Source organism: Aedes aegypti, chromosome 3 (genome assembly GCF_002204515.2).
Source record: "Aedes aegypti strain LVP_AGWG chromosome 3, AaegL5.0 Primary Assembly, whole genome shotgun sequence".
Classification (NCBI taxonomy): Eukaryota; Metazoa; Arthropoda; class Insecta; order Diptera; family Culicidae; genus Aedes; species Aedes aegypti.
Window position 1 is genome coordinate 132073783 of NC_035109.1, and position 26739 is coordinate 132100521.

Here is a 26739-nt window from a genome sequence, read left to right on the forward strand (position 1 = left end):
GGGAGTTGGAGCCAGATGATAGGTCGAAAGCTTTCAGGTCGATTTTTTTACGTTGCGTGCGCTATATTTTTTTTTAATAAATCTGGACAAACATTTCAAAAGGGCACATCGACATTGGCTTTGCAAGCCGCTGTTGAGCTCAATTCTCGCATAATTTCTGATCTCGCCCTAAAAGCCATTGGTAACCATGTGTGTAGCTCGTTGTTTCTGAGCATTTGAATGGAGTCACGTTATTTATCAACGCTATGGTGAAGAAAGGATCATTATCTACCTGCCAGTGATGTAGGTTTGAATGCTTATCCACAGACAAACAGACGTAACACTTAGAACAAATCTCGATAAAAATCATAGTCACCAGGACTTGTACGCCTAGGGTTTGTTCACAAATTTCATAACGCTAAAAATGGCCATTTTCGACACCCACCCACCCCCTCGTAAAGCTTTTTGTATGAATATTTTACAAATTTTGTATGAGCCGTAACAGTACGAGGACACCCACCCACCCCCTTCAGCGTTATGAAATTTGTGAATGAGCCCTATGCCAAGATGAATCATGAGCCTCTGTACGTGTCATAAATTCTTTGGTTCTTTTGACTTTTACTGTACGCCATGTGTTGGTGATGTCTCACTCTCTCTCACGAGAAACTTTAAAACAGGGCGCACAGTAAAAGTCAAACGTTTTATAGCATGCATAGGCTCACACGGCAACGCGGATCAACTCAAATCTGATTCGTTTCAACGCAAAACCGTAGTTGAGCCCAATAACCCAAATTTGGCTAAATTTCCAAGGCCTCTATTAGGTACTTTGCCTTTGAAGCCATAAGAAAAATTTACTTAGGTACATTTGGTTTGATTCAACGCAAAATTGAGTGTATTCAACCCAAGCTTGAGAATAATGCATTTACCCAAATTTGGCTTATTGGGCCAAACTACCCCCATTAGGTATGTGCAGCACTCTCTGTTTATAGCCTGATTCGCTGCTGACAAGTAATTTCTCGGCCTATCTTGATGCATGGGAAATTTCAGCAAGGAAATGATCAAGAATGCGCTTTTTTCTGATCGCAGTACGCATTTGAAAAGAAATGTCAGTTTAAATGGGAGTTGCTGTAGAAAATTCCTGCAAGGAATCGGCAAGAAATTTCTTTAGCGATTCCTTTTCAGTAGCAAATCAGGCTTATGACAACATTGGTGGAGAAGAGAGAGAATATCGAGAGATTTTGGGTTGAGAGAATAATTGATATACTTATTTTTGGGTAAAGTCAACTCAAAATTTAGGTAAACTGTTTTTCCAGTTTTTTTTGTGTCAAAAGGGTTTATTCACAAATTTCATAACGCTAAAATTAACCATTTTTAAACACCCACTTATCCCTTTGTAACGCTTTTTATATGAATATTCTTCATCCGAAAAACACTCACCCACCCCTTTCAGCGAAATGAAGTTTGTGAATAAGCTCAAATCAAGACCAACAATTGAAAAGGCCTCAAGTCCAAAATGTAAACAAATCGGGTTTCTGCTGATTTAAGTGTATAAGAGCCTATTCTTACTGTAACATACAATAGTCATGCAAAAATATGCATGAAAGTTGAAAAAATATCATTTTTCTAAAAGGCCCCATCTCATTTCCCGATAATTAGGATATTAATCGTAAATGCGGCCTTTTCCCAAAAAGGCCCCATTTCTATATTTACTTGAAACCGAGTTGAGGCCTATTAAACAAACATCAAAATTGCAACTAAAATTACGAAATAATGTTTCAAATTTACTTAGCAGATACAAGTTATACTTCAGCCGCTCCGCTCCCTGTATTATTTTACACAGCGATAGTCTCAACGGCGAACATAATCAAATTTTCCGTCGGGTTCCTGTGAAGTGATGTATTTTGTATCATACTACCTAATAATACCTGTGTCAGCATGTCTGTATCCACGACTTATTAATTACAACACGATTTCGTTACAATTGCATGAAACATAACGTTCAATTGAAATATTACTTCAATTGAACAAATATTTCCATATAATTGCTCGACGACACTCTCGCTTAGCACATCCATTATGTTTATCGATGACGATGATTGAATAAATCACATATTTAATCGACCGCACGAATCTCCTCTTGCTGCAGAGATCCCATGTACCTTGCTTTACCACGTAAACTCTTCTACACTTCAATTATCGTATTTTATCATCAATATTGAATGATTTTCAAAAGGCCACATCCGAAGATGATGAAAAAACAAGCCACAACTAGAAGGCCTCAACACATTTTGGAGTAAACAAAGGCGTCAACTCACAGGCCTCATCAGCGTCGGCCGGCGTCTATGGGCACAAATGAAAAGGGCTGCACAGCTTTTGGTAAAATAAAAGCCTCATTTCCTTTGACTCGTTTTTTTAGCAGGATTTTTTGCTAAAATGATAGTAATGAATATTCATAGCTATAAATCAGTTTATCCATCGACTTTCTGGACGAAAAAAAAAACATAAAAAGCTTAAATTCATAATTTAAATTTGATTTATTGTTTGACAAAACGAGATTGCATTTTTCTCATTGTTTACTTTTTGGAGATGAGGCCTTTTGAATTGTTAGTCTTGAAATGAGCCTATGCATGCTATAAAACGTTTGACTTTTACTGTGCGCTCTGTTTTCAAGTTGCCCGTGAGAGAGAGCAAGACAGCACCAACACACGGCGCACAGTAAAAGTCATGAGAACAAAAGAATTTATGGCACGTTCAAAGGCTCATAGTGCTTCACCCTATGTGCTATAAAATTATTTGATGCTTTTTTGGCATCACTGCGTTCTTTGACAGATTCGACGTTTTTTGCGTTGCTCAGTTTTTTTTTGCGTGTTTGAGAGAGAAAGAGCGCGACCGAGCCAGACTTGAAGAAACACCTCTTGCCGCTACAACTTCGGCAAACACAAGCAGACACAGAACAACCGTCAGCAGAGTGCAGATTTTTTGCTCCGTCACAGTCGCAGCAAGCCGAACGGCTCTCGTCCATAGTTTGATATTTAAATTTTTGCATCGGTTCCTCCCTGAGAAATCAACGCGTTCTTTGATCATAATCTATCGTCATCTGTTGTACGGGGACAAGCCGAGGTACGAACACAGATCGCAGGAACCGCTGTTTTTTGTGGATTAAAAAGTGAGAAAGGCTGGTAGTGTAGAAAGTGCAAAAACCCTTCGGATCAATCAATAATGTTTCCAAGTAAGTAAAATCTTTCGTGCTTCGTCACGCAAAAGTATACGCTTCTGCATCTTTTATTTGCGTTGGCTTATATAATATAATCGGTGGGAGTTTCTTTCCCGAAGCCCGAAGGGATACCCAACGTGCGTTTTTTATGTGGTCACCATCTTTTGTCTGCTCTAATTTTCTCCCTTTTTTGTCTGCTGCGACCCAACAGAAAGGAAGTATCTTGATGGATGCTTTCTTTGTTGCGATGACGACCGATCAACGTCAAAGCGACACGAAAATGACCGCTAATGGGCGGTGAATGCTGATTTTTATTTTTGACCCGTAAAGAATTAAAATTAATGTGAAAGTTGGCTATGTGGAGTTTGCAAATCAGCTTGCTTTGATGCATTTTCACAGTGCAATTTGCATATTCCAAGCTCATTTCTCCAAATGGCCCCTAAAACTAATCGACCCTCCCAAAAGAGCTCTAAATCGGCTTACGATTATCTTCCCGTGACCAGAGTAGAGGCTTGGCTTACAAAATGTGGAGTCCGCAGAGGAGAATAAATCGAAAAACAAACGATACCGTTCTTCGAAACTTGTTTTCATAAACATCCGTCCTTTCTCTTTGCCTAGCGCGCCGTAAAACCCATCCGCGAATAAAAAGTCAGTCAGTAGGTGAATTATAGCTGTAAATATCGGCATCTCCTCCACGCTCCACACGCTATTTTTTTTCTCGTCTATCCTTTTCTATCCCATTCGTTGTATATCGTTCGGGGCTTGTGTACATAAAAATAGTAACACTACGCAAGATCCCGTGGCTCAGTTCACAGGGACTTCCAACCGTTGTTTGTACAAGTCCAACCAACGTGCATTAGTTTTTTTAATTTGTCATCGTAATAGGCTGTTTTTCATCACACCAATCTGCCCTCGAATCGGTCTACTTTTCTGCACTGAATTATGCAGTGTCGCAACAGTCATTACGCAACTGATTTTAGTTGCGTAATGACTCATTACGTGTAGTAGGCTTTGGTGAATAAATCTAAATTGAAGTAGGCATCGACTTAGGGTTTATTCACAAATTTTATAACGCTAAAAATGGTCATTTTTGACACCCACCCACCCCCTCGTAACGCATTTTGTATGAAGATTTTTCAAATTTTGTATGAGCTGTAACATCTTAAGGATACCCACCCACCCCCTTCAGCGATATGAAATTTGTGAATGGGCCCTTAGACTAATGACTGACAATAAACTATGGACCAATGCACAACTTCACTAATTTGACGTTTGAGCGGTGCCGAATTCACTAGTTGCCATGGTCACGTAAATAGCACGGCACCGCTCAAACGTCAAATAGTGAACTCGTGCATCGGTCCATGAACCCGTGCACGAGTTCACTAATTTGACATTTGAGCGGTGCCGAATTCACTCGTTCACTCGTCACGTAAATAACACGGCACCTCTTAAACACAGACAAACAGACGTCATCGTTGGCCATAGTAGAAGCATTAACCTAAGAATGCTAATGTCGCTACTGTTCGTGTCGCCAACATCTAGTTTGCCACGCGCTGACACTTGAGTACCGGTCCTCAAAGTGTCAAATAAATTTTAAAATCATCCACTACAACATGGCATCGAACAAACAATGAAAAGATACAGTTAAAGGTGATAATAAACTAATTCAGTTTTGTGAGAACAGCGCCATTAGCGTTCTACTACTAATATTTTTATTTTGGCCATCGACCACCTTTTTAACGGTCGGTTCAAAAATATGGTAGGTGGCCGATTCACCACCCGCAGCGCTCGCATCGTTTTTGTTCGTATTTGACGTTTGCACACTACCGCCATCTGTTGGCCGATTTTAGCATTGGGCGTACATGTCCTCGTGACTATGATTTTGATCGACATTTGTTCTAAGTGTTACGTCTGTTTGTCTGTTTGTCTGTGGCTTAAACGTCAACGGGTGAACGCGTGCATTGGTCCATTGAAAAGAAAACATTTCAATCTTATCATTTCCTGTATTACGCAACTCAAAAGAGGTAATGTGGCTACTGTATTGAAAAAAGAGGTATCGAGCATCCCATAAAAGTGTTTACTACCAAAATTTGGCCAATCTAATACAGTGAAATTCCTCTTTGATACTCCCCGATTTTGGCAACAAAACTGATCCGAATCTGGAGCACCAGATTCTGTAGACGGAATACGATCCTAAAACTTTAGATAAAATCTTGTTTTTTTATATATATACAGTCATCTCTCCCTTACTTAGTTAGAACATGGACTTGCGGATGTTGCTTTTTAAAAAACTAAAACTAGAACTGCACTGGTTGGAATCTTAAACTGAACTGAAATAGGAAAAACTCATCTGAGGATATATCCCAAAATATTCCACGAAATCTACGAGGTGTTTCTCCATGAATTCTTACATTTTTCAAAGATAAATGGTTGTTTCGGCACTTTCGTCTGCCTTTTCTTTGATTCAGAGATTGCTTACAAATAACATGTTCTTCAGATATGCTGATTTTGATGATCAAGTTACTTAGTGATCCACTCAGAGAAATAACTCATGTGAACCTTCTACTGATCTTCTCTAATAGTTTTTAAGGAAAACTTTCAGCGATTCTTGTTTATTATGTTGGGAATTTCCGCAAAAATTAGTTTTTATTTCCGAATGGGTTTCTTTAAAAACTCTTTAATATATTTACGTATATATTTAACTGATAGGGTAAAAACTACTTGAATACTTCCATGATTCACTTTTCCAAGGTTTTTTTTCGCGACCGAATCGTCTGAAACATTGCAATAATAATGACGTATTTTGTTGCCAAATATGAACTCCGCAACTTTGAAAAAAAAAAACCTGCCAAAGTGAATCAAAAGTGCCAAGAATGGGAATCCTACTTTTAGAAATTCTGTTTGTTTAATTCACCACATATTTTATAATCAACTTCTGAGGAAAATTTGCTTCATTTTTCATGATTATTATTATTTATTTGGCTTTACATCAATTATCTTGATAAAACCTCGCCAACAATATTTCGCCAATTCACTCGGTTCATGGTCGCTTCTCTCCATCCTCGACTGCGACCCACGCTCTCCAGGTCCTGATGCACCTGGTCAATACACCTAGCTCGCTGCGCCCCACGCCTTCTTGTTCCGACCGGACTCTTAGCGAACATCATCTTTACAGGATTGTTGTCCGACATTCTTGCAAAATGCCCTGCCCAGCGTATCCTTCCAGCTTTAGCTACCTTCACGATACAGAGTTCGCCGTAGAGTTGAGCAAGCTCGTGGTTCACCCTTTGCCGCCACATTCCGTTCTCCTGCACGCCGCCGAATATCGTCCTTAGCACTCAGCGTTCGAAAACCCCAAGAGCTTGTAAGTCCTCCTCGAGCATAATCTACGTCCCATGCTACCGGTCTTAGGCGGCATCCACAAATTACGTAACGCTCTAGAGGGGGGGAGTAGGCTCAAGCGTTACGGATCATACAAAAATTTGAAATTTTTTTATACAAAAAGCGTTACGGACGGGGGGGGAGGAGGTCAAAAATTTCCAATTTTAGCCTTACGTAATAAATGGACGCCGCCTTATGAGCGTTTTGTACATCGTGCATTTGGCGCGGGGGTGAATCTTTCTTGATGGCAGTTTCTTCTGGAGCCCATAGTACACACCAAATTTTTAATGCTGTAAACCAGCAATTTTTTGCTGATTTTTTTTGTGCTGTAAATTCAGCAATCGATCCAGCAAAACAAAATTTGCTGGATCTTTCAGCAAATCAAATTTTCATCAAGGTGACAGCTGGTTTGCTGACCATCCAGCAATATAAATTTGAGTTTGCTGATTAATCAGTACTTGAATATTTGTTATTCTAGTGGGATATCTTGCTGCTTTCCAGCAATTTCAGATCGGCAGCATCTGGCTGGTGTAAAATTTAGTTATTGTTCATTGGACATATATGGAAATTACATAAAATGCAATTGCGTAACATGACATGATTTATTTAACAAAACCATACATTTACATCATGTTTCTGCGCCGTTGGGAAAACGAATAGGACCAATTGGTAGAGGAAAAGTACCGCCTGCCGTTCGAGTGTCCTTCCTATCCTAGAAATAAACACTTAAGTAATCCTACAATACTTAGTATTTTATTGAATATAGTACATACCAAATACAATACTCCAAAGGATGTAAAAATGTGCTGGTTGGTTAAATTTTCGTTAAAACTCCATGCCAATGAAACAAGCGGGACTGTTTTATATTTATCGGTTGACAAGTAAAACTGTTTACTGGTTTTCAGCAAATAAAACAATTGCTGATGTAAGTTCAGTAATTATGTTTGCTGGTTTTCGGCAAAATTTCAAATCCATTGCTGGTCATCAATCATCTGTCATGTAAATTACTGAAAATCAGCAATTCCGATGCTATTGACAAGTATCCAGCAAATTAAATTACTGAACTCCAGTAAACAATTTCATAAATGCTGAATAACAGTAAAATGGTGCATTGCTGAATTGGTTTCAGCAAACGAAATTGCTGGAAGATAAATCGAAAATTTGGTGTGTAGGCACGACTTTCGCTGATGATGCGCCTTCGTATATCCCGACTAACATTGTTGTCAGCCGTCAACAAGGATCCGAGGTAGAACAACTCGTCCACCATCTCGAAGGTATCCCCGTCTATCGTAACACTGCTTCCTAGTCGGGCCCTGACGCGCTACGTTTCGCCAACCAGCATGTACTTTCCAAGTAACCATGGAGCATTATATCATTGCTTATATAAAGCAGCTGCATTGTCGTAAGCCTACCATTAAAGTAGTTTAAAAGTGGAAAAGAACCCTGATATAGTCGAACTAATGCAATAATGCTCATAAAGCAACCAAGCAAATTCATAAAGTAATATTAGTGCATTGATACATTTGTAATGTAGCGTTAATGCTCTATTGCCTGACAGCTCTTGAGGTTTCCATAAAAAAAATTAGAAATATTCTCAGAATATTAAGAAACACACTTAAATTATTTTACGGATTCCTGTGAAATCTCGACAGCTGAACAGTTCGGTGAAATAAATTAACGGAGTACGGTAAATTTTTACAGTATTCGGTGAAACATCACCGTAATCCGTTAAATTCCGACGAAATATGGTGTTTTATTTCACCGTGTGTGTGTAATATGATCCGTGGATGTGGAAGATTGGGAACCCATTTCGTAGAATGGTCGAACCATGGATCAAACTTTAAACTCCCTCTTTTGGTTTGTCTTTAGGTCTACTGATTCGTATCCCAAAGTCAATTATAGGTTTCGCAGAATTTCTTCCAGTTTTGGATCTCTTTGGAGATATTGTCTATGGTCTATCGGTGGCACCATCAGCTGTAGTCGTTATGAATTACTGTTTATGCTTAATTGTAGCCCGCAGCGCGTGGTTAGCAGTAAACCTGCGATGCTAATGAAGCTCACTCCCAACGTTGCCCAACATTGTTTTGGTGTCCACTTTTTTCCCGTATGCTTTAGTCGCGATTTCCTGTTGCAAAAGGCAGGTAGGTTGGTAATCCGGTTTTCCATTTCGCTACACTCACTACGACTTTCCCTTTGCCTCTCGCGTCCCTTTGTCCCCACCTACGGTACCCTCACTGCACCGCTATTCGTATTCTGCTGCTAATCAAGATCGAAAGCAAAGCACGTACACTTGCATTGCTCTCTTCCTTTCATCTGCACGCGCGAACCCGCGATTGTCGTGGCCTCGAATTAACGGAATCTTTGACCTACAGCGCGTTCTGTTGACTCTGCAGCGCAGAAGTCGCGTGTTTTGTTTGTAAACTGGTTACAGAATTGTAGGACTGGGTAGTTATTTCATGATTTCTTTGAAGATAATATTTTGTGGAGCAAAACATGAAGATTTTTACTACAAATGCCTTAATAAATCACAAAAAAAAATCTTCCGAAACCGCTTAGGAGATTACTAGAGAAGTTGGTAGTTGATTCTTCTTCTTCTTGGCAACACGTCTTCACTGGGACAGAGCCTGTTTCTCAACTTTATATTCTTATGAGCACTTTCAGTTTTTAACTGAGAGCTTTCTTTGCCAAAGTTGCCATTTTCGCATTCGTATATCGTGTGTACCCTGCCCAGGGAAGTCAAGGAAATTTCGATTACGAAAAGTTCCTGGACCGACCGGGAATTGAACCAAGACACCTTCAGCATGACTTTGCTTCGTAGCCGCGGACCGTAACCACTAAGCTAAGAAAGGCCCCAACAACAGAAGAATAGAGGAATCCTTTGAGATAAATTCCGGAAGGAATTCCGTAGATTTAATTTGTATTGAAGTACTAGTGGTTCCGACAAACTTCGTTTTGCCATCAAGTAGGCTGCTGGATTACGTCAAGAAATCCCCCATTCAAAATAATAGGGGAAGGCGGGGCAGTATGGTCATACGGGGTGAAATGGGTCACCTTCCATTTGAGCTTAAAAAACAGTTTTTCACCTCGATAACCTTAGGACCTCATAAAGTATGCTTCAATTAGCCACCAACGTGAAAACCACGCGAAAATATGATTTTGTACTTCATATATCGATAAAAATCTGAAACGTTGATGCTACTACGAAAATCTTATAAGATTTTGGATGTAAAAATAAGCTTTGCATAAAGTTTTGTTTATTGTTTTCAATTTTTTTCACAGCAGTTCGTTCTTTCATTATTTAATGGCATTATGTGCACGAAATTGTATAGATTCTAAAATAAATTTTCAATAAAACATAATTTATATGAAACATCTGGGAACGGGGCAATATGGTCATAGCCGGTCAAAGCTATCTTATCACAAAAATAAATAATCAAAAATGGCATGTAATTTTTGCAGTTTCATTGCAATATTGTCGTTGCACGTGATTTTAATTAAAACTAGAATTTTTAATTGGTTCAACTTATTTGAATGATAATGTTTGAAAACTGAAGCTCTTAGAACCATGATTTTTTGAACGGTCAGCAAAACATACCTTTTCATGATTCAAAACAGACTTCAACCCAGTTTTTGTACTTAACTCTATCATGTATACTGCCTTTCTTCTAAATTAAGCCTTACGAACGGTTTTCCATTTAAAATAATAGGACTTAGTATGGTGGCTCATATTGCCCCGTAGGGGGGACCATTTCGCCCCGTATAGTGTAGAGTCACACACAAAATAGTGTTTTTCAAAAATGTTCCCAACAAAATTCTAAGTAATTTTTTTACCAAAATACAATTGTGGTATGAAAGGAAATACTTCAAACTACAAATTAAGCTTATGAATCGATTAAATTGTATTTTGTTTCTATGCATTTCAAGAACTTTTGCTTAGGTGGACCATACTGCCCCTATTGACCCTACCTTTGTCTTCTCCCATTTTCCCGATTATACCAGAGACTTTCCCGAACTTTTTCTCCGCACGAACACGTCGCATCCCTTGCAACAGTGAAAAACTTGCGTTAATCCGTTGACCCGTTCTCAAGCCATTTCGTGACATACAAATACCACTCCTTTTTTATTTATAAAGATTGATATATCTCTTAAAATAAGTTTTTAAGCAATCTCCCTAAAAATTCGAAAAGAAACCCATCTTAAAATTGCTATAGATTGATTCCTAGTAACGTTCAGAGGCGTTTGGTTAGCCCATAGGTTCCAAAAAATTTTAAATACGCGAACCCACCCAGCCATCGTGCGTCTTCTTCGTGACACACCAGAAACAAATGATTGAAAAAAATGAGTTCTTTATTGTAACTTTCATGGTCTTTCGATACTCTGTCTAGGATTAATGACAAGGTGTGATAAACATACTCAAAATCAATTGAAACTTTCAGAGTTTGAGAAAAATTAAATATTTGAAAGTCATTAGTTTTCATTGTTATCTTACTTTAAAGTCGAAATGAAGTACTTTTGAATTAGAGGTTAGAAATTTTCAGTTCAGTGTATAAGTGCAAGTCAAGCGTGTGCTAGAATTTGGGCGTAAGTAGCATGATCATTTTCTCTACGCGATCCTCCGTTCAATAAACGTGAAAAATGCAAGTTTGTTAAAACTTTTTCATCTCAGAAAGCACTATTGTATCGTCATCAAGTACCCTGAACAAAAAATGCTAATAAACTTGAATCTTGTCACCTTTATTTCCTGCAGATAGGATCGATGAAGAGAAATCGATCATGTTACTTGAGCCCTAATTCTAGCACACGCTTGAAGTGATCTTTGGCATAATGGCCAATCAGGAGGACATCTGCACGCAGATCATAAAACAAATCGTCCCGTTGAAGTGTAATTTTACACTGTACGGGGAACATTCCCATTTCATTTATTTAGTTAACATCAAAACAGATAACACTGAATCAACAATTTCACGCCACAATACTCGGTTCGTGGCCGCATCTCTCCATTTTCTACCCACGCTGGCCAAATCGATACGTACTTGATCTGCCCACCTAACTCGCTGCTTTCGTATACTTCCAGTTTTGGCCACCTGTTGGATACTGGGTTCGCCGTAGAGTTGAGTGAGCTCGTGGTTCATCCTTCGCCGCCACACACCGTTTTCCTGCACAGCGCCAAAGATCGTCCTAAGCACCCGACGTTCGAAGACTCTAAATGCTTGCAAGTCCTCCTCGAGCTGCGTCCACGTTTTATGCCCGTAGAGGATTACCGGCCTTATGAGCGTTTTGTACATGGTACATTTGGTGTGGGTGTGAATCTTTTTTGACCGCAGCTTCTTGTAGGGGGGCATTGTACGCCCGACTTCCACTGATGATGCGCCTCCGTATTTCACGGCTAAAGTTATTGTTAGCCGTCAGCAAGGATCAAAGGTAAACGAATTCGTCGACCACCTCGAACGTATCCCCGTCTATTGTAACCCTGCTACCTAGGCGAGCCGTGTCACGCTCGGCCCCGCCAGCTAACATGTACTTTGTCTTGGTCGCATTCACCACCAGTCTAACTTTTGCTGCCTCGTGTTTCAGGTGGGTGTACAGTTCTGCCACCTTTTCAAATGTTCAAATTTTTGATATTCTTTTAAAGTTGCACTTACGAAATTTTGATAAAAAAAAGAGTTTTACTCAAAGAAAAAGAAAATCAATTTGTATTAAGAAAAAAAAAATAGTGACAAAAAAAAGTGCCCACTTCTTTTTTTGCCCCAGAAAAGATGATTTAAGAAGAATAAAAAGCAATTTAATAGTTAATGTGTCCTCCCATGGCCTTAAAGACTTGCTGAAGGCGCTTCGGCATGCTTTTCATCAGGTTTTGTAGGTGTTGTAGTTCTTCACAGGCGGGCTCCAAGGTTTCAAAATAATTATTTTTGTTGGTAACACCAGTTTTGTCAACTCTGGCATCGAGAATCGCCCACAAATTCTCGATGGGGTTGAGGTCTGGGCTTTGTGGAGGCCATTTCTGCGGTTTAATCCGACAAAACCGGAAAAAAGACTTGGTCTTCTTGGCAGTATGCTTCGGGTCGTTGCTCTGCTGAAATATGAATTTCTCTTCAAGGCCCGTCTGGATCAGCGAAACCTCCAGATTTTCCCGCAAGATGTTGATGTAGCAATCTGCCGTCATTATTCCGTCGATTTTCACGAGGCTTCCTACTCCACTCCATGAAAAACACCCCTAGACCATCACATTTCTTCCTCCATGCTTCACCGTCCCTTGGATGTGGCGCTCCTGAAGCTCGAGCGGATTAACCGTAAGCGGCGGGAACGGTGAAGCATGGAGGAGGAAATGTGATCCTCCGGTAGCTGTTCAGTTTCCCAGATTGTGCCTATCAGCCGATGCAGATAAGTGGCCAGCCTCTCCGGGCCCATCTTTATGAGTTCAGCTCCGATACCGTCCTTTATTACCAGCTTTATTGTTCTTGAGCTGGTGAATGGCATCATTAACCTCCCTCAAAGTTGGTTGGTTGGTTGGTTTCCATCCTCCGCAGTACCGACGAAGACATTTCCCCCCTTGGGCAGACCTTCATTGCTTGTGCTCTCAGCGCCATTCAGGTGTTCGTCGAAGTGCTGCTTCCACCTTTCGATCACCTCACGCTCGTCCGTCAAAATGCTCCCATCCTTCTCCCTGCACATCTCGGCTCGCGGCACGAAGCCGTTGCGGGATGCGTTGAGCTTCTGATAGAACTTATGTGTTTCTTGAGACCGGCACAGCTGTTTCATCTCCTTCTCCTTTAGGCGGCGTTATTTCTCCCGAAAGAGGCGGGTCTGCTGTTGTCAGTTCCGTCTATAACGCTCCACGTTTTGCCGGGTCCCTTGCTGTAGCATGACCGCCCGCGTTGCGTTCTTCTCTTCCAGAATCTGCCTACATTCCTCGTCGAACCAATCGTTCCGTCGACTCCGTCCCACGTACCCGATGTTGCTCTCAGCTGCATTGTTGATGGCTGCCTTCCCTGTTCTCCAGCAGTCCTCAAGAGGGGCTTCATCCAGCTCACCCTCTTCCGGTAATGCAGCCTCGAGGTGCTGCACGTCGGTACCGTACGTTGTTAACGACGGAGAGTTTTGAGCGCAGTTTAGCCATCACCAGATAGTGGTTAGAGTCGACGTGAGCGCCACGATAGTTCCTGACGTCAATAATGTCGGAGAAGTGCCGTCCATCAATCAGAACGTGGTCGATTTGTGATTCTGTCTGCTGTGGTGATCTCCAGGTGTATCGGTATGGAAGGCTGGAACAATGACTCCCCATCCGCGGGAATTATGAAACACCATACTAAATTCTGATAATTTTGATTGGAAATATCATTTGCAAGACATATTTTAGAAAAATACAGAATATTTATACGAAAAACTGATTTGTATCATGACGGCGACGATATTGCAATAGAACTGCAAAAATGGCATTTATTATTAGTACATTTTCATGATAAGGTAGTTGGTAGACATGGTTTTAGTTCTGTTAAAAAGAAATAGAATTTACACGACTTCATATGTTCCTTATGAGATTTTTTTAGCTTAAAAGCGCATATTTTTATATAAATATGTTTTAGTTGAAGCATCCGTTTTAAGGTCCCAATGTTATCTGGGTCAAAATCTGTTTTCAAGCATCAATTAAAGGTGGACCATATTGTCCCGCCTGTCCCTATATGAACTGAAAGAAAGCTGGAAAACACAGGCTGACTATTTTTTCAAGGAGGGATTTTATTTTTATTATTTTGCACTTATCTTGGTTTCACGACTTGTTATCTTATCATAAGACAGGTGTTGAATGGTTTGCTGCAATGATAGCACTTGACAATCCAAGTACCCAATAAATTTTCTTTAAACTTCGGCGTGCACAAAGTGGCTTTGTCTAAACTGCCCATGTTTGCATATTTGACGTAAGCGCCAATATGACCAAAATGCATTTTTTTTTTTCATTTCTATGGATCTTTTACTGTCCATATCTGCATATTTGTAACATTCGACAAACGTAGGCATTGAGTAAACGGAACACCAAGTTTGCAATTTATAGCATGGGAAGAAACGAAATCTTCTAAAAATTACCAAGAACTCAGAAGTGCTTATTTGAGGCTGAAATTTGAACAGCTAATATTGAAAATTGGTAAAATAAGGGGATTTTTTTTTATTATTGTACAAATTGGGCCGAAGGGTCTCAGATTTTCATGAAACTTTTTCCACAGGCAGGGCTCATGGATATATGAATAAAAAAAAATTGAGAAAAATTCAGGGTCGCCTATTTTTCCGGAAAACTCAGGTGGAAATTTTTTGTTTTCCCTTGACACTACTTACTTTGGAAAATCATAACTCATGAACGAAGCATCGTAGAAACAAAGTTTTTATATGAAAATTTAAGCAAATTTTCTCAAAAATCCAAAAAAAATATGAACTGGAAAAAGTTTTCCACAAAATTTTCCACCGTTGGGAAAATTCGTAAAGAAAAGCCGGAAAAACTATGCCCGACCTCGTGGAAAATTTTCAAAAAAATATTTTCGAGAAGGTAATTTTATAAGCTTTAATCACTGAAATTTTTGGAATGCACTTTTTTTTCGTTTTTGAGTTATGGCCAATTTTGTGAAAAATGTCCAGATGTGCCATATAAGACTTTTCTTTGAAAAATCATAACTCAAGAACGAAACATTGTAGAAAGAAAGTTTTTGTATGAAAATTTAAGCAAATTTTCTCAGAAATCCAAAAAAAATATGAACTGGAAAAAGTTTTCCACAAAATTTTCCACCGTTGGGAAAATTTGTAAAGAAAAGCCGGAAAAACTATGCCCGAACTCGTGGAAAATTTTCAAAAAAATATTTTCGAGAAGGTAATTTTATAAGCTTTAATCACTGAAATTTTTGGAATGCACTTTTTTTCGTTTTTGAGTTATGGCCAATTTTGTGAAAAATGTCCAGATGTGCCATATAAGACTTTTCTTTGAAAAATCATAACTCAAGAACGGAACATTGTAGAAAGAAAGTTTTTGTATGAAAATTTAAGCAAATTTTCTCAGAAATCCAAAAAAAAAATATGAACTGGAAAAAGTTTTCTACAAAATTTTCCACCGTTAGGGAAATTCATAAAGAAAGGCTAGAAAATCTATGCCCGAACTCGTGGAAAATTTTTATTAAAATATATTTGAGAAAGAAACTTTATAAACTTCAATTCTAGTAACTTTTAGGATGTACTTTCTGTTTGTTCCTGAGTTATGGTCAATTTTGTGAAAAATGACCATATTAGCCTTTTCTTTGAAAACCCATATTTCAATCGAAGCATCAGAAAAACAAGGTTTTTTTATCAAAGCAATTGCAAATTTTTTAAAAGATCTGAGAGAAACGATATGGGATTGGTTTTAATGAAGTATAAGTCGGATTGGATTATATTTTTCATGAAACATTACACCGTTAAGCAAAGCTGAAAAAACTGTTTCTTTTCCATTCCAAGTATTGAAAAATATTGTAGGATTGGATCTTATTGATCGCTCTTTTCAAATATACTTTGTTTGAAAGCTGGAATAGCTAATCGGGTTTTCATTTTTTTTTTCTTAAACAGTGAAAAATGTCCTGGGAAACTGATTCCATTTCAAAAATTTCATATTTTTGAGATAATTTGAATCCGGTTCGACAAGTCATGATGAGTCTTGAGTCATGATTTTTTAACAAAAAGGCATGTATGGCAAATCTTTGCATTTTTTACAAAATTGACCATAGATCAGGATTTAAAGAAAAGTACATCCTAAAAGTTACCAGAACTGAAGGTTATAAAGTTTCTTTCTTAAAAATATTTTATTAAAAAATTTCCACGAGCTCGGGCATAGATTTTCCAGCTTTTCTTTATGAATTTCCCCAACGGTGGAAAATTTTGTGGAAAACTTTATCCAGTTCATATTTTTTTGGATTTCTGAGAAAATTTGCTTAAATTTTCATATAAAAACTGGGTTGCTTGGCATCACTGTTGAGCAGCAGTCGTGGGCTTGTATCGTGTCTGATTATTTATTAAATTTAACGTGTTTTTGCCATAGTTTAATAACGATTTTCAGTGTTTGTGTTTTCCATGAGTGTTTTTTACGGGAATATGTTGAAAATGAAGCACACGAAGTGATAAAACCACAAAAAAAGTGATTCCAAAAGTGATTTGTTTTTCATTCCACTGTGGATATTTTTTTTCTTTTCATGTTGCGTGCGTCGGGTGGTGAAGAATGTTACATGCATCATTGTGGTAGTGCAGCTATACTAATTGACAGTGAACGCATCCATTACGGACACATGATGCAAAGCTGAATTTTGCCAAGCGTTTGTTCAAGTGATAGTGTGTCCCGTAAGACAAGACAGACATGTCAACACAATGCGAAGGTGTCGCCGAAACCGAAGCTAAGTACCGTTTTCTTCATTTTGCGAGGTTGTAGGTAGCTAGATTATTTTGTGGATTTCGTTTTAAGGCCGTTATGCAACTGTATTTATTACACACGTACACGGTTAACTTCGGTTACGCGTTGGATGTGTGGGTCTCTTGCGGCGCCCGGGGGATTCTTTGTCTTTTTGTGCGGTTCTGTGTAGTGGTGGATCGACACATCATCAATGTGTAGATGTACCATTGCGTGGAGTTGCGGGGAGGGACGGGGGAATTTTCGGGCGTCGTGGCAGGCTTGCATATTTGATGCGTGGCCGGGGTTGACAATGTGGGTGTAAAATTTCACTCGCTTGAATGTAGAGCGATATCGTGAGAGTGTAGTAGATGAGTTCGTTTTTAGTAGGCGCGTTTTGTTTTATTTTTCTACGTATCTTCGGTGCGCGATGAATGCTTGAGTTCACTAATTTGATGTTTGAGCGGTGCCAAATTCACTCGTTACCATGGCCACATAAATAACACGGCACCGCTCAAACGTCAAATGGTGAACTCGTGCATTGGTCCATGGACTGATGCACGAGTTCACTAATTTGACGTTTGAGCGGTGCCGAATTCACTAGTTGCTATGGTCACGTAAATAACACGGCACCGCTCAAAGGTCAGATAGTGAACTCGTGCATAGGTCCATGGACCGATGCACGAGTTCACTAGTTTGACGTTTGAGCGGTGCCGAGTTCACTAGTTTCCATGGTTACCTACATAACACGGCACCGCTAAAACGTCAAATGATGAACCCGTGCATCGGTCCATTGCTTCTATGTGAACGTTTTGACAGATTATTCACTAGAAAAACGCGTGAATTTGTTGCTCTGTGCACACTTAGTGTGTGAGCGGTAAATGATTACACATTTTATCGTCAAAACGATGGGACGTAAATTGAGTAGTGTTTGATCCTTCGACCTTGACGCTTGCTTCTGCGGGGGCGAGCGATGGGGGCAGGATCGAACATGTCGCGCGTCGGTAGTACAGTAGTGAAAAAGTGCGCGGTCCGTTAGTAGTGTTTGATCGATTGATCGTGTCGCTTGCTCCTGCTTGGCGAGTGACGAACACTTGTTCGGCGTACAATGCGATTATTGAATTATTTCGCGAATCCGGTTAGGCGTGATTACATCATGGATCGCATCACCAAACATTGGTGACTCCCAGATCTCTACCTTATCCCACTAACCCAATATTCTTTCCATGACAACTGTGGAGATGCAGAGGTGATCTCGGTCTCTAGTAACAACGGTTGTCGAACTAACATTCCTTCTTTTCCCCGATGATCGTAAGGACGTGGCCGGCGCCGTTATTGACTTATAAAATTTGAGCTCTCGATTTGTGCACATTGAGAATGGTAAGCTAATCCCAAGCCCCATTCAATAAATCTCTGTGCAACTCCGATTGTTCTAGTCAATTACGGAGTAGCAACTACGAATTGTACGGTCATCTATGCTTATGCTTATGCTTATGCTTAAATTTTCATATAAAAACTTTCTTTCTACAATGTTTCGTTCTTGAGTTATGATTTTTCAAAGAAAAGTCTTATATGGCACATCTGGACATTTTTCACAAAATTGGCCATAACTCAAAAACGAAAAAAAAGTGCATTCCAAAAATTTCAGTGATTAAAGCTTATAAAATTACCTTCCCGAAAATATTTTTTTGAAAATTTTCCACGAGTTCGAGCATAGTTTTTCCGGCTTTTCTTTACGAATTTTCCCAACGGTGGAAAATTTTGTGGAAAACTTTTTCCAGTTCATATTTTTTTTTGGATTTCTGAGAAAATTTGCTTAAATTTTCATACAAAAACTTTCTTTCTACAATGTTTCGTTCTTGAGTTATGATTTTTCAAAGAAAAGTCTTATATGGCACATCTGGACATTTTTCACAAAATTGGCCATAGCTCAAAAACGAAAAAAAAGTGCATTCCAAAAATTTCAGTGATTAAAGCTTATAAAATTACCTTCTCGAAAATATTTTTTTGAAAATTTTCCACGAGTTCGGGCATAGTTTTTCCGGCTTTTCTTTACGAATTTTCCCAACGGTGGAAAATTTTGTGGAAAACTTTTTCCAGTTCATATTTTTTTTGGATTTTTGAGAAAATTTGCTTAAATTTTCATATAAAAACTTTGTTTCTACAATGCTTCGTTCTTGAGTTATGATTTTTTAAAGTAAGTAGTGTCAAGGGAAAACAAAAAATTTCCACCTGAGTTTTCCGGAAAAATAGGCGACCCTGAATTTTTCTCATTTTTTTTTAATTCCTATATCCATGAGCCCTGCCTGTGGAAAAAGTATCATGAAAATCTGAGACCCTTCGGCCCAAACCCGTACGGTAATAAAAAAAAATCCCCATAATCAGAACATAATTCTGATAGAAACTTCATTGCTACTAAATTACGAGGCTCATCTATAATCTTAATGTGACTGTTTTGCGTTACTTTCACCAGTGTGGAAAAACAACTTGGTATTTTTTCTTCGAATTTTCTAGAAGAATCTTACAGATTTCAGTAAGTTGATAGCAAGTGTTTACCATTGAATGACTCCACGGTAAAAACTCGAAATTGTCAAAATGTCGAATGTGACAAATTGGGCATGTTATGGACAGTTTACCTAATAGTAATCCCCTCTTCACATGCGGGAGCTCTTATTGGTTTGATAAGATTTGAATTATAAGAGGAAAACGGATTGACATGATTGACATGAGTACATACAGGTTTACGTCAATGCATGCAAATAATCGATCAGGTGTTATGGATTATTATCAGTACACCAGATTTCGCTCATTTATGGGAAGTTATGTGTTCAAATGTTTATTATAAAACAACTATTGTGTCACAATGTAGCTCCAAGTATAGGCAAACAGAGGCAAAAAGATTTTTCTTGAAAAAGGCTGTATGCTAAAATAGACGTTTTTTTTTAATTTTGTTTAATTTTTGGCATGAGCTATTATTGGAACACGCAAAATACTAGTGATACAATAACCGCCCAGGGGCCCAGATAGCCGTAGCGGTAAACGCGCAGCTATTCAGCAACACCAAGCTGAGGGTCGTGGGTTCGAATCCCACCGGTCGAGGATCTTTTCGTTAAGGGAAATTTTCTCGACTTCCCAGGGCATAGAGTATCTTCGTACCTACCACACGATATACACATGCAAAAATGGTCAATTGGCATAGTAAGCTCTCGGTTAATAACTGTGGAAGTGCTCATAAGAACACTAAGCTGAGAAGCAGGCTTTGTCCCAGTGAGGACGTAACGCCAGAAAGAAGAAGAAGAACAATAACCGCTCACGAGGTATAGGGCTCTGCACAAAAATCTATCTCTCTCTTTCACTCTGCCTTGAAATGTGTAAACAACAAGGCCAGTAAACGTCAAAATCCCATGCGAAATCATAACAGTGCAGAGGCCTATTGTGTTTTCAATATAAAGAATTATTTTATCAAATGAAAATAATGCCAGACAACTTCTTTTGAAAGTTGTTAAAATTGCTTGAATATATCCATGATAAATGTTTGTTTTTGGCACGAAAAACCAACTTTTACACTAGTGAGCGGATACTGGTGCACTGATGGTAGTTGATAAAAGTATGGTATGGAACAACAAATCTCTATCAGCCAACTTTTAAATTTAAATATTTAGCAAATGCTCAGATTATTTGATTGAAATTGTTAACATATGCAAAAATAGTGCAAGTAATTACGTCGACCTTGCAAGCATTTGCAGTAAAATTAGGATTTACCCAATTCCTTCTGTGGTCGAAAGCATCGTCTCCGGTTCAAATGATTCTAAATCGTTCTGGTTGACATTAGACTTCCAAATTGCAAATGTGACCACATTCGCGAAAAACAACGTGCAACTTTCGTTGATAATTATTATTCAACTTTGAAAACCTTGGCGAGCATCGCGCAGTCTTATCAATTCCCCATGTACATTCTTACACACACTTGAACTTGAATGGTCGATCGCTTTATTTCTAGACGTCGATCTCACCCGGACCGTCTCGCGCATTTCCCTATAAGCACTGTTTCGCTGCAGCAGCGGTGATCGTTAATTGTTTGCACCGCATGGGTGGCAATTTGTTTACGGTATCATGTACCTTTCGACGGTGATGCGTCTCTGCTTCTGCGGTTGCAATCGAGGTTCAAGCTCAATGTGCTCAAACGGCGAAAGTTTAACGCAAATAATAATAACAGTGACAGTCATTGTCTATAAATAACCACATGGCATTATTTTCTCTCATCCTTGCACAGCGCCGCTATCGGAGGAATTTTTCCAAAAATGTCGGACCGATTTCTACGAGTGCCCGAAGAATGTACTCGCCCAGAATGTTTGCACCCGGATAGATCCATTCGAAGCGTGCATGTCGCGAAAGGCCTTGGAAAACACCCAACATGTATTCACATATAAGGTGCGTATGGGAGAGGTCATTGACCTTTTGAGTGACTCTACTTACGTTTGATCTTCTCATTATTGCAGATTGAGAACGAAGGCAAACCGCTGACGAATCAGAAGAGTTCCGGCCGTTGCTGGCTGTTTGCTGCACTGAACTGCATCCGCATTCCCTTCATCAAGCAGTACAATTTGGACGAGTTCGAGTTCTCCCAGGCGTACCTGTTCTACTGGGACAAGATCGAACGAGCCAACTACTTCCTGAACAATGTCGTCGACACTGCTCGGCGTGGGGAGAAAGTGGACGGCCGGTTGGTGGCTTTCCTGCTGTCGGATCCGACCTGCGACGGCGGCCAGTGGGACATGCTGGTCAATCTTATCAACAAGCATGGGTTGATGCCGAAGAAATGCTTCCCGGAGAGCTACAGCTGCGAGGCGAGCACGCGAATGAATTCCGTTATCAAGAGTAAGGTAGGTCCTTAGTCCTACTGCAAACGCTTTTAGATGATGAATATGACAGGGCTGGCAGAGCAGGTCTCATTTTAGAGACTTGGGCATTATTGTCATGCAATGTCTCTATTTTTAATGGATGGTCTCTTAAGTCTATTTTAATCAAAACGGTCTCCGGTCACGTGTTTTCATGTTTCTACTTGAAGTAAATTCTGGTGCAACATTTTTGAGGCTCATTTCGAGCTGTTTAATGGAATACCAATAAGTCAATGAAAAACCGAATTTAGTACTATACCACTAAATTCCACTAGTTTGTATTCTTTGACACATACGCGTATTTCGACCTCAACTGTAAGGCCGTTTTCAGTGTCGTGTACTAGACTCGACTTGAAGAAAACATACGATGGTTTTATGGTTTTTTTATGGCACATACTATATATTCAAACTAGGTTTAGTCAGAATTACCTTCCCCCTTTTGCAGATACTTAAAATTGAAAAGCTTTTAGGTACATTATGGGAACGATTGTTTTATCCGCCGTCGTGATTGATTAACTGCTTTGCTCTTGTCCACAGTTGATCAGCAGAAGCTAACGCGGTGAGTAGCGAATCAGGCCATGCATGTAATCCATTGTATGACCCTCTGAAAACGGCACTTCTCCGATATTATCGACGTCAGGAACTATCGTGGCGCTAACTTCAACTCTGTCCACTATCTGGTGATGGTTAAACTGCGCCCAAAACTCTCCGTCGTTAACAACGTACAGTACAAACAGCCGCCCGGTATGATCTAGAGCACCTTAAGCAAACGGATGTCGCAAATGCGTACGCGCAGCACCTCGAGGCTGCATTACCGGAAGAGGGTGAGCTAGATGAAGCCCCTCTTGAGAACTGCTGGAGAACAGTGAAAGCAGACATAAACAATGCAGCTGAGAGCAACGTCGGGTACGTGGGACGGAGTCGACGGAACGATTGGTTCGACGAGGAATGTAGGCAAAATCTGAAGGAGAAGAATACAGCACGGGCGGTCATGCTGCAGCAAGGGACCCGGCAGAACGTGGAACGGCAACAGCAGACCCGCCTCTTTCGGGGGAAAAAAAGCCGCCGGAGGAGACATGGAGTGCCGGTCTCAAGAAACACGTAAGTTCTATCAGAAGCTCAACGCATCCCGCAACGGCTTCGTGCCGCGAGCCGAGATGTGCATGGATAAGGATGTTAGCGTTTTGACGGACGCGCGTGAGGTGATCGAAAGGTGGAAGCAGCACTTCGACGAACACTTGAATGGCGCTGAGAGCACAGGCAATGAAAAACGGGACAATGGAGGAAATGTCTTCGTCAGTACTGCGGGCAATGGAAACCAACCAGCCCCACTTTGAGGAAGGTTAATGATGCCATTCATCAGTTCAAGAACAATAAAGCTGCTGATAAGGATGGTTTCGGAGCTGAACCCATAAAGATGGGCCCAGAGAGGCTGGCCATTTGTCTGCACCGGTTGATAGGTACAATCTGGGAAACGGAACACCTACCGGAGGAGTGGAAGGAAGGAATAATATACCCCATCTACAAGAAAGGCGACAAGTTAGATTGTGAAAACTTTTGAGTACAAAGTATTATCCCAAATCATCTTCCGCGGCCGTGTCCTGTAGTAAACGCGTTTACGCGCTTTCGTGCCTGTTGTTGTTGCGCTAGATGGTGTTATGCGGAGAGCCGGGCTCAACTGCCGGCGCCGGGGTACGTTTTTTACGAGATCCAGTTATTTTTTTTGCTTCGCGGATGATATGGACATTGTCGGCCGAACATTTGAAAAGGTGGCAGACCTGTACACCCGCCTGGAACGCGAGGCAGCAAAAGTTTGACTGATGGTGAACGCGACCAAGACAAAGTACAGCCGAGCGTGATAGGGCTTGCCTAGGTTGTAGTGTTACGATAGACGAGGATACGTTCGAGGTGGTCGACGAGTTCGTCTACCTTGGATCCTTGCTGACGGCTGATAATAACGTTAGCCGTAAAATACGGAGATTCATCATCAGTGGAAGTCGGCCCTACTATGGCCTCCACAAGAAGATGCGGTGAAAAAAGATTTACACCCGCTCCAAATGTGCCATGTACAAAACGCTCATAAGGCCGGTAGTCCTCTACGGGCATGAAAGTGGACGATGCTCGAGGAGGATCTACAGGCACTTGGAGTCTTCGAACGTTGGGTGCTTAGGACGGTCTTTGGCGGTGTGCAAGAAAACGGTGTGTGGCGTCCAAAAGGTGGTCAAAACTGGAAGGATACGATGGGCAGGGCATGTTTCAGGAGTGCCGAAGAGCAACCCTGCAAAGATGGTGTTCACTTCGGATCCAGTTGGTACAAGAAGGCGTGGAGCGAGCAAGGTGGTCGGAGCAAGTGCGTACCGATATGGCAAGCGTGGGGCAAAACCGAGGATGGAGAGATGCGGCTACGAACCAAGCATTGTGGCGTGTTGATTCAGTGTTATCTGTATAGATGTTAACTAAATAAATGAAATGAATGACCCTCTGAGAAGACATGTTCTGCTACCTTAGATTTAAATTAGTGAGATATCCCCTTGTCTATCGTCTTCTGAGCTTTTCCTATTTCCGTCAAGTGTTTCTTAAATCTAACATCAAGAGATCGCTTTGTTTGACCAACGTAGACCTTGCTGCAGTGAGAACAACTGATTTTGTGAACATCAGCCTTATTCAGTGTGTTTACCGGATCCTTGGTAGAGCCTAACGAAGTTTCTGCTGGAAAACACCAAATCGCTAGTTTTCTTCAAGTCGAGTCTAGTAGATGACGATGACACTGAAGACGGCCTTACAGTTGAGCTTGAGCTTGATTGGCCGCCCGTGGTTGCTACTCCAGTATCGCCAGATCAGCTGCACTTACACAAGGAACCAACCGAATGACTGCTTGGGATTACCAGACACCTCAGTGTATAAGTGCTGGGGATTTTCTATTTTTACTAAAAATTTTTTAGGCAACAACGGCGCCTGTCACCTCAGAATGCAGACCAATGAGGGAAAGGGGGAGGAATTGATGATGCATTAAACTGGCTCCCACGTAGACCGTATACCCTACTAATGTTCCCAACTACGCTCATGTTTCTTAAAATAATCATACTACCTATGTATAAAAAAGAAATTTATATATTCATTTGAATTTAAAAATTTGAATATCTACCCTACATAACATCGAGTTTAAATGTGTAAAACAACCCCTCTTTAATCTCCCTCGCTTCCCGCTGCCTACGTCCAATACTGCTAAAACAATAATATTGTGTATTATAAAACCTGAAAAAATCGCAGATAATAATATTTCGGATAATCGAGTCCGATCCGTAATGTCATAAGGATGAAGTTACGAATATGCAGACTGCAACGTTCAATGATTTATTTAACAGTTCGAACAATAGGCTTGTTCAGTTCAGTTTTCTACGATATCCTTAAATTCTTAAAATATAAATTCTACGATGGCTCTTAAAAGAGCCATTCCAATAAGAGCCCTATTTTGTGTGATTGTGAATAATACAGAATTTCGTAAAAACATTTTCTACATTTCAGCTGCGGGAATATGCCAAGGAGTTGCGTACCCTGATCGCCGCCGGAGCCGACGAGAAAGAAGTGCAGAGCAAGATCCAGGAGCAAATGAACGAAGTGTACAACGTGGTCGGCATCTGCCTCGGCATTCCTCCGGAGAAGTTTACCTGGGAGTATTACGACAAAAGCAAGAAGTATCTAAGCATCGGGCCAATCAAACCGACCGATTTCTACGAGAAGTATGTGAAACCGTACTTCAATGTGGACGACAAGGTGTGTCTGGTGACGGATCCTCGCTCGTCGAATCCTTACGGCCGATCGTACACGGTAGACTGCCTGGGGAACGTGGTCGGTGGACGGCCGGTTCTGTACAACAATCAACCGGTGGAAACGTTGCTGGATTTGGTGACGAAAGCATTGAAACTCGGAGAACCGGTTTGGTTCGGGTGCGAAGTTAGCAAACGCTTTGCTGGAAAACAGGGTATTGAAGATCTGGATATGTAAGGATAATATGGTTTATTTTTGGGGAAAGACATTATTGCCTTCGTTTTCTCTTACAGACATGATTTCAAGCTTGTATTTGGCGTGGATATCCAAACCACTATGGATAAGGCTGATCGTTTAATGTATGGCGAATCAATGATGACCCACGCTATGGTATTTACTGGAGTGTCAGTTGACGTAAGTATCCTTAGAAGTTTTAAGTTAGTTTTAGTCAAGTAAACTCCACAATTCTTATAGCCCAATACGCAAAGCCCGACCAAGTTCCGCGTAGAAAACTCCTGGGGAGAGGACCGTGGCGAAAAGGGTTACCTTATCATGACGGCCGAATGGTTCAAGGAATTCGTCTTTGAAGTAGTGGTTGATCGCAGCATAGTGCCACAGGATGTTCTGGACGTGTTCGATCTGACGCCAACTGTTCTGCCCGCTTGGGATCCGATGGGAACATTGGCCAAGTAAAAAAAAATACAAGCCTTGCATGCATCACACACACATACGCTTTAGCGCTTATTTAAATCTTCTTCAATTGCATGAAAGAAAAATAAGATCTGAGATATTCGAAAGCATACACAAACACAGAACTGCTATGAGCAGGAAGACTTCAAGCTTCTGAATGAAAAGCAGCTTTAGGAAACAGAAACAAATATAGTGAACGAATCTCGTAGCTTTTCGCATGTTGCTAACTACAAACACGCGTGAGAGCTTGAAGGAAGCCATTCTTGTATTTGACAAGAAGTAATTTAATCTAGCTAATATGTACTGTATTTAAATGAATAAAATATTAATCGCTATGTAACAGATATAAAGAACAGATAGGAATACGGAAGACATAACTTTTTTAAAAAGGAAAAATACACTATACGAGACGAATATTGTAA

General features: G+C 40.3%; 1 protein-coding gene across 2 annotated transcripts; it reads left to right on the top strand.

The window, feature by feature from the left end:
- The first annotated feature begins 2887 nt into the window (after positions 1-2887).
- Positions 2888-26739, top strand: LOC5569945 (bleomycin hydrolase). Of its 2 annotated transcripts, none has more exons than XM_001658794.2 (6): positions 2888-3208; positions 21235-21392; positions 21461-21844; positions 25385-25860; positions 25921-26041; positions 26102-26706. In XM_001658794.2, exons 1-6 carry the CDS (start codon positions 3199-3201, stop codon positions 26318-26320), a joined length of 1368 nt encoding a protein of 455 aa, XP_001658844.1. In that variant the 5' UTR covers positions 2888-3198; the 3' UTR covers positions 26321-26706. The 2 variants fall into 2 exon arrangements, with proteins under 2 accessions (XP_001658844.1, XP_021704286.1); XM_021848594.1 differs by lacking the exon at positions 2888-3208 and adding an exon at positions 20684-21123 and having other exon boundaries at positions 26102-26739.

Excerpts from the sequence above, each read along its gene's own strand:
- LOC5569945 (XM_021848594.1), top strand. The coding sequence starts at position 21,075 with ATGTACCTTTCGACGGTGATGCGTCTCTGCTTCTGCGGTTGCAATCGA. Across the intron at positions 21,393-21,460 it reads AACATGTATTCACATATAAG|ATTGAGAACGAAGGCAAACC; the intron begins GTGCGTATGGGA and ends TCATTATTGCAG. Across the intron at positions 26,042-26,101 it reads TTACTGGAGTGTCAGTTGAC|CCCAATACGCAAAGCCCGAC; the intron begins GTAAGTATCCTT and ends CAATTCTTATAG.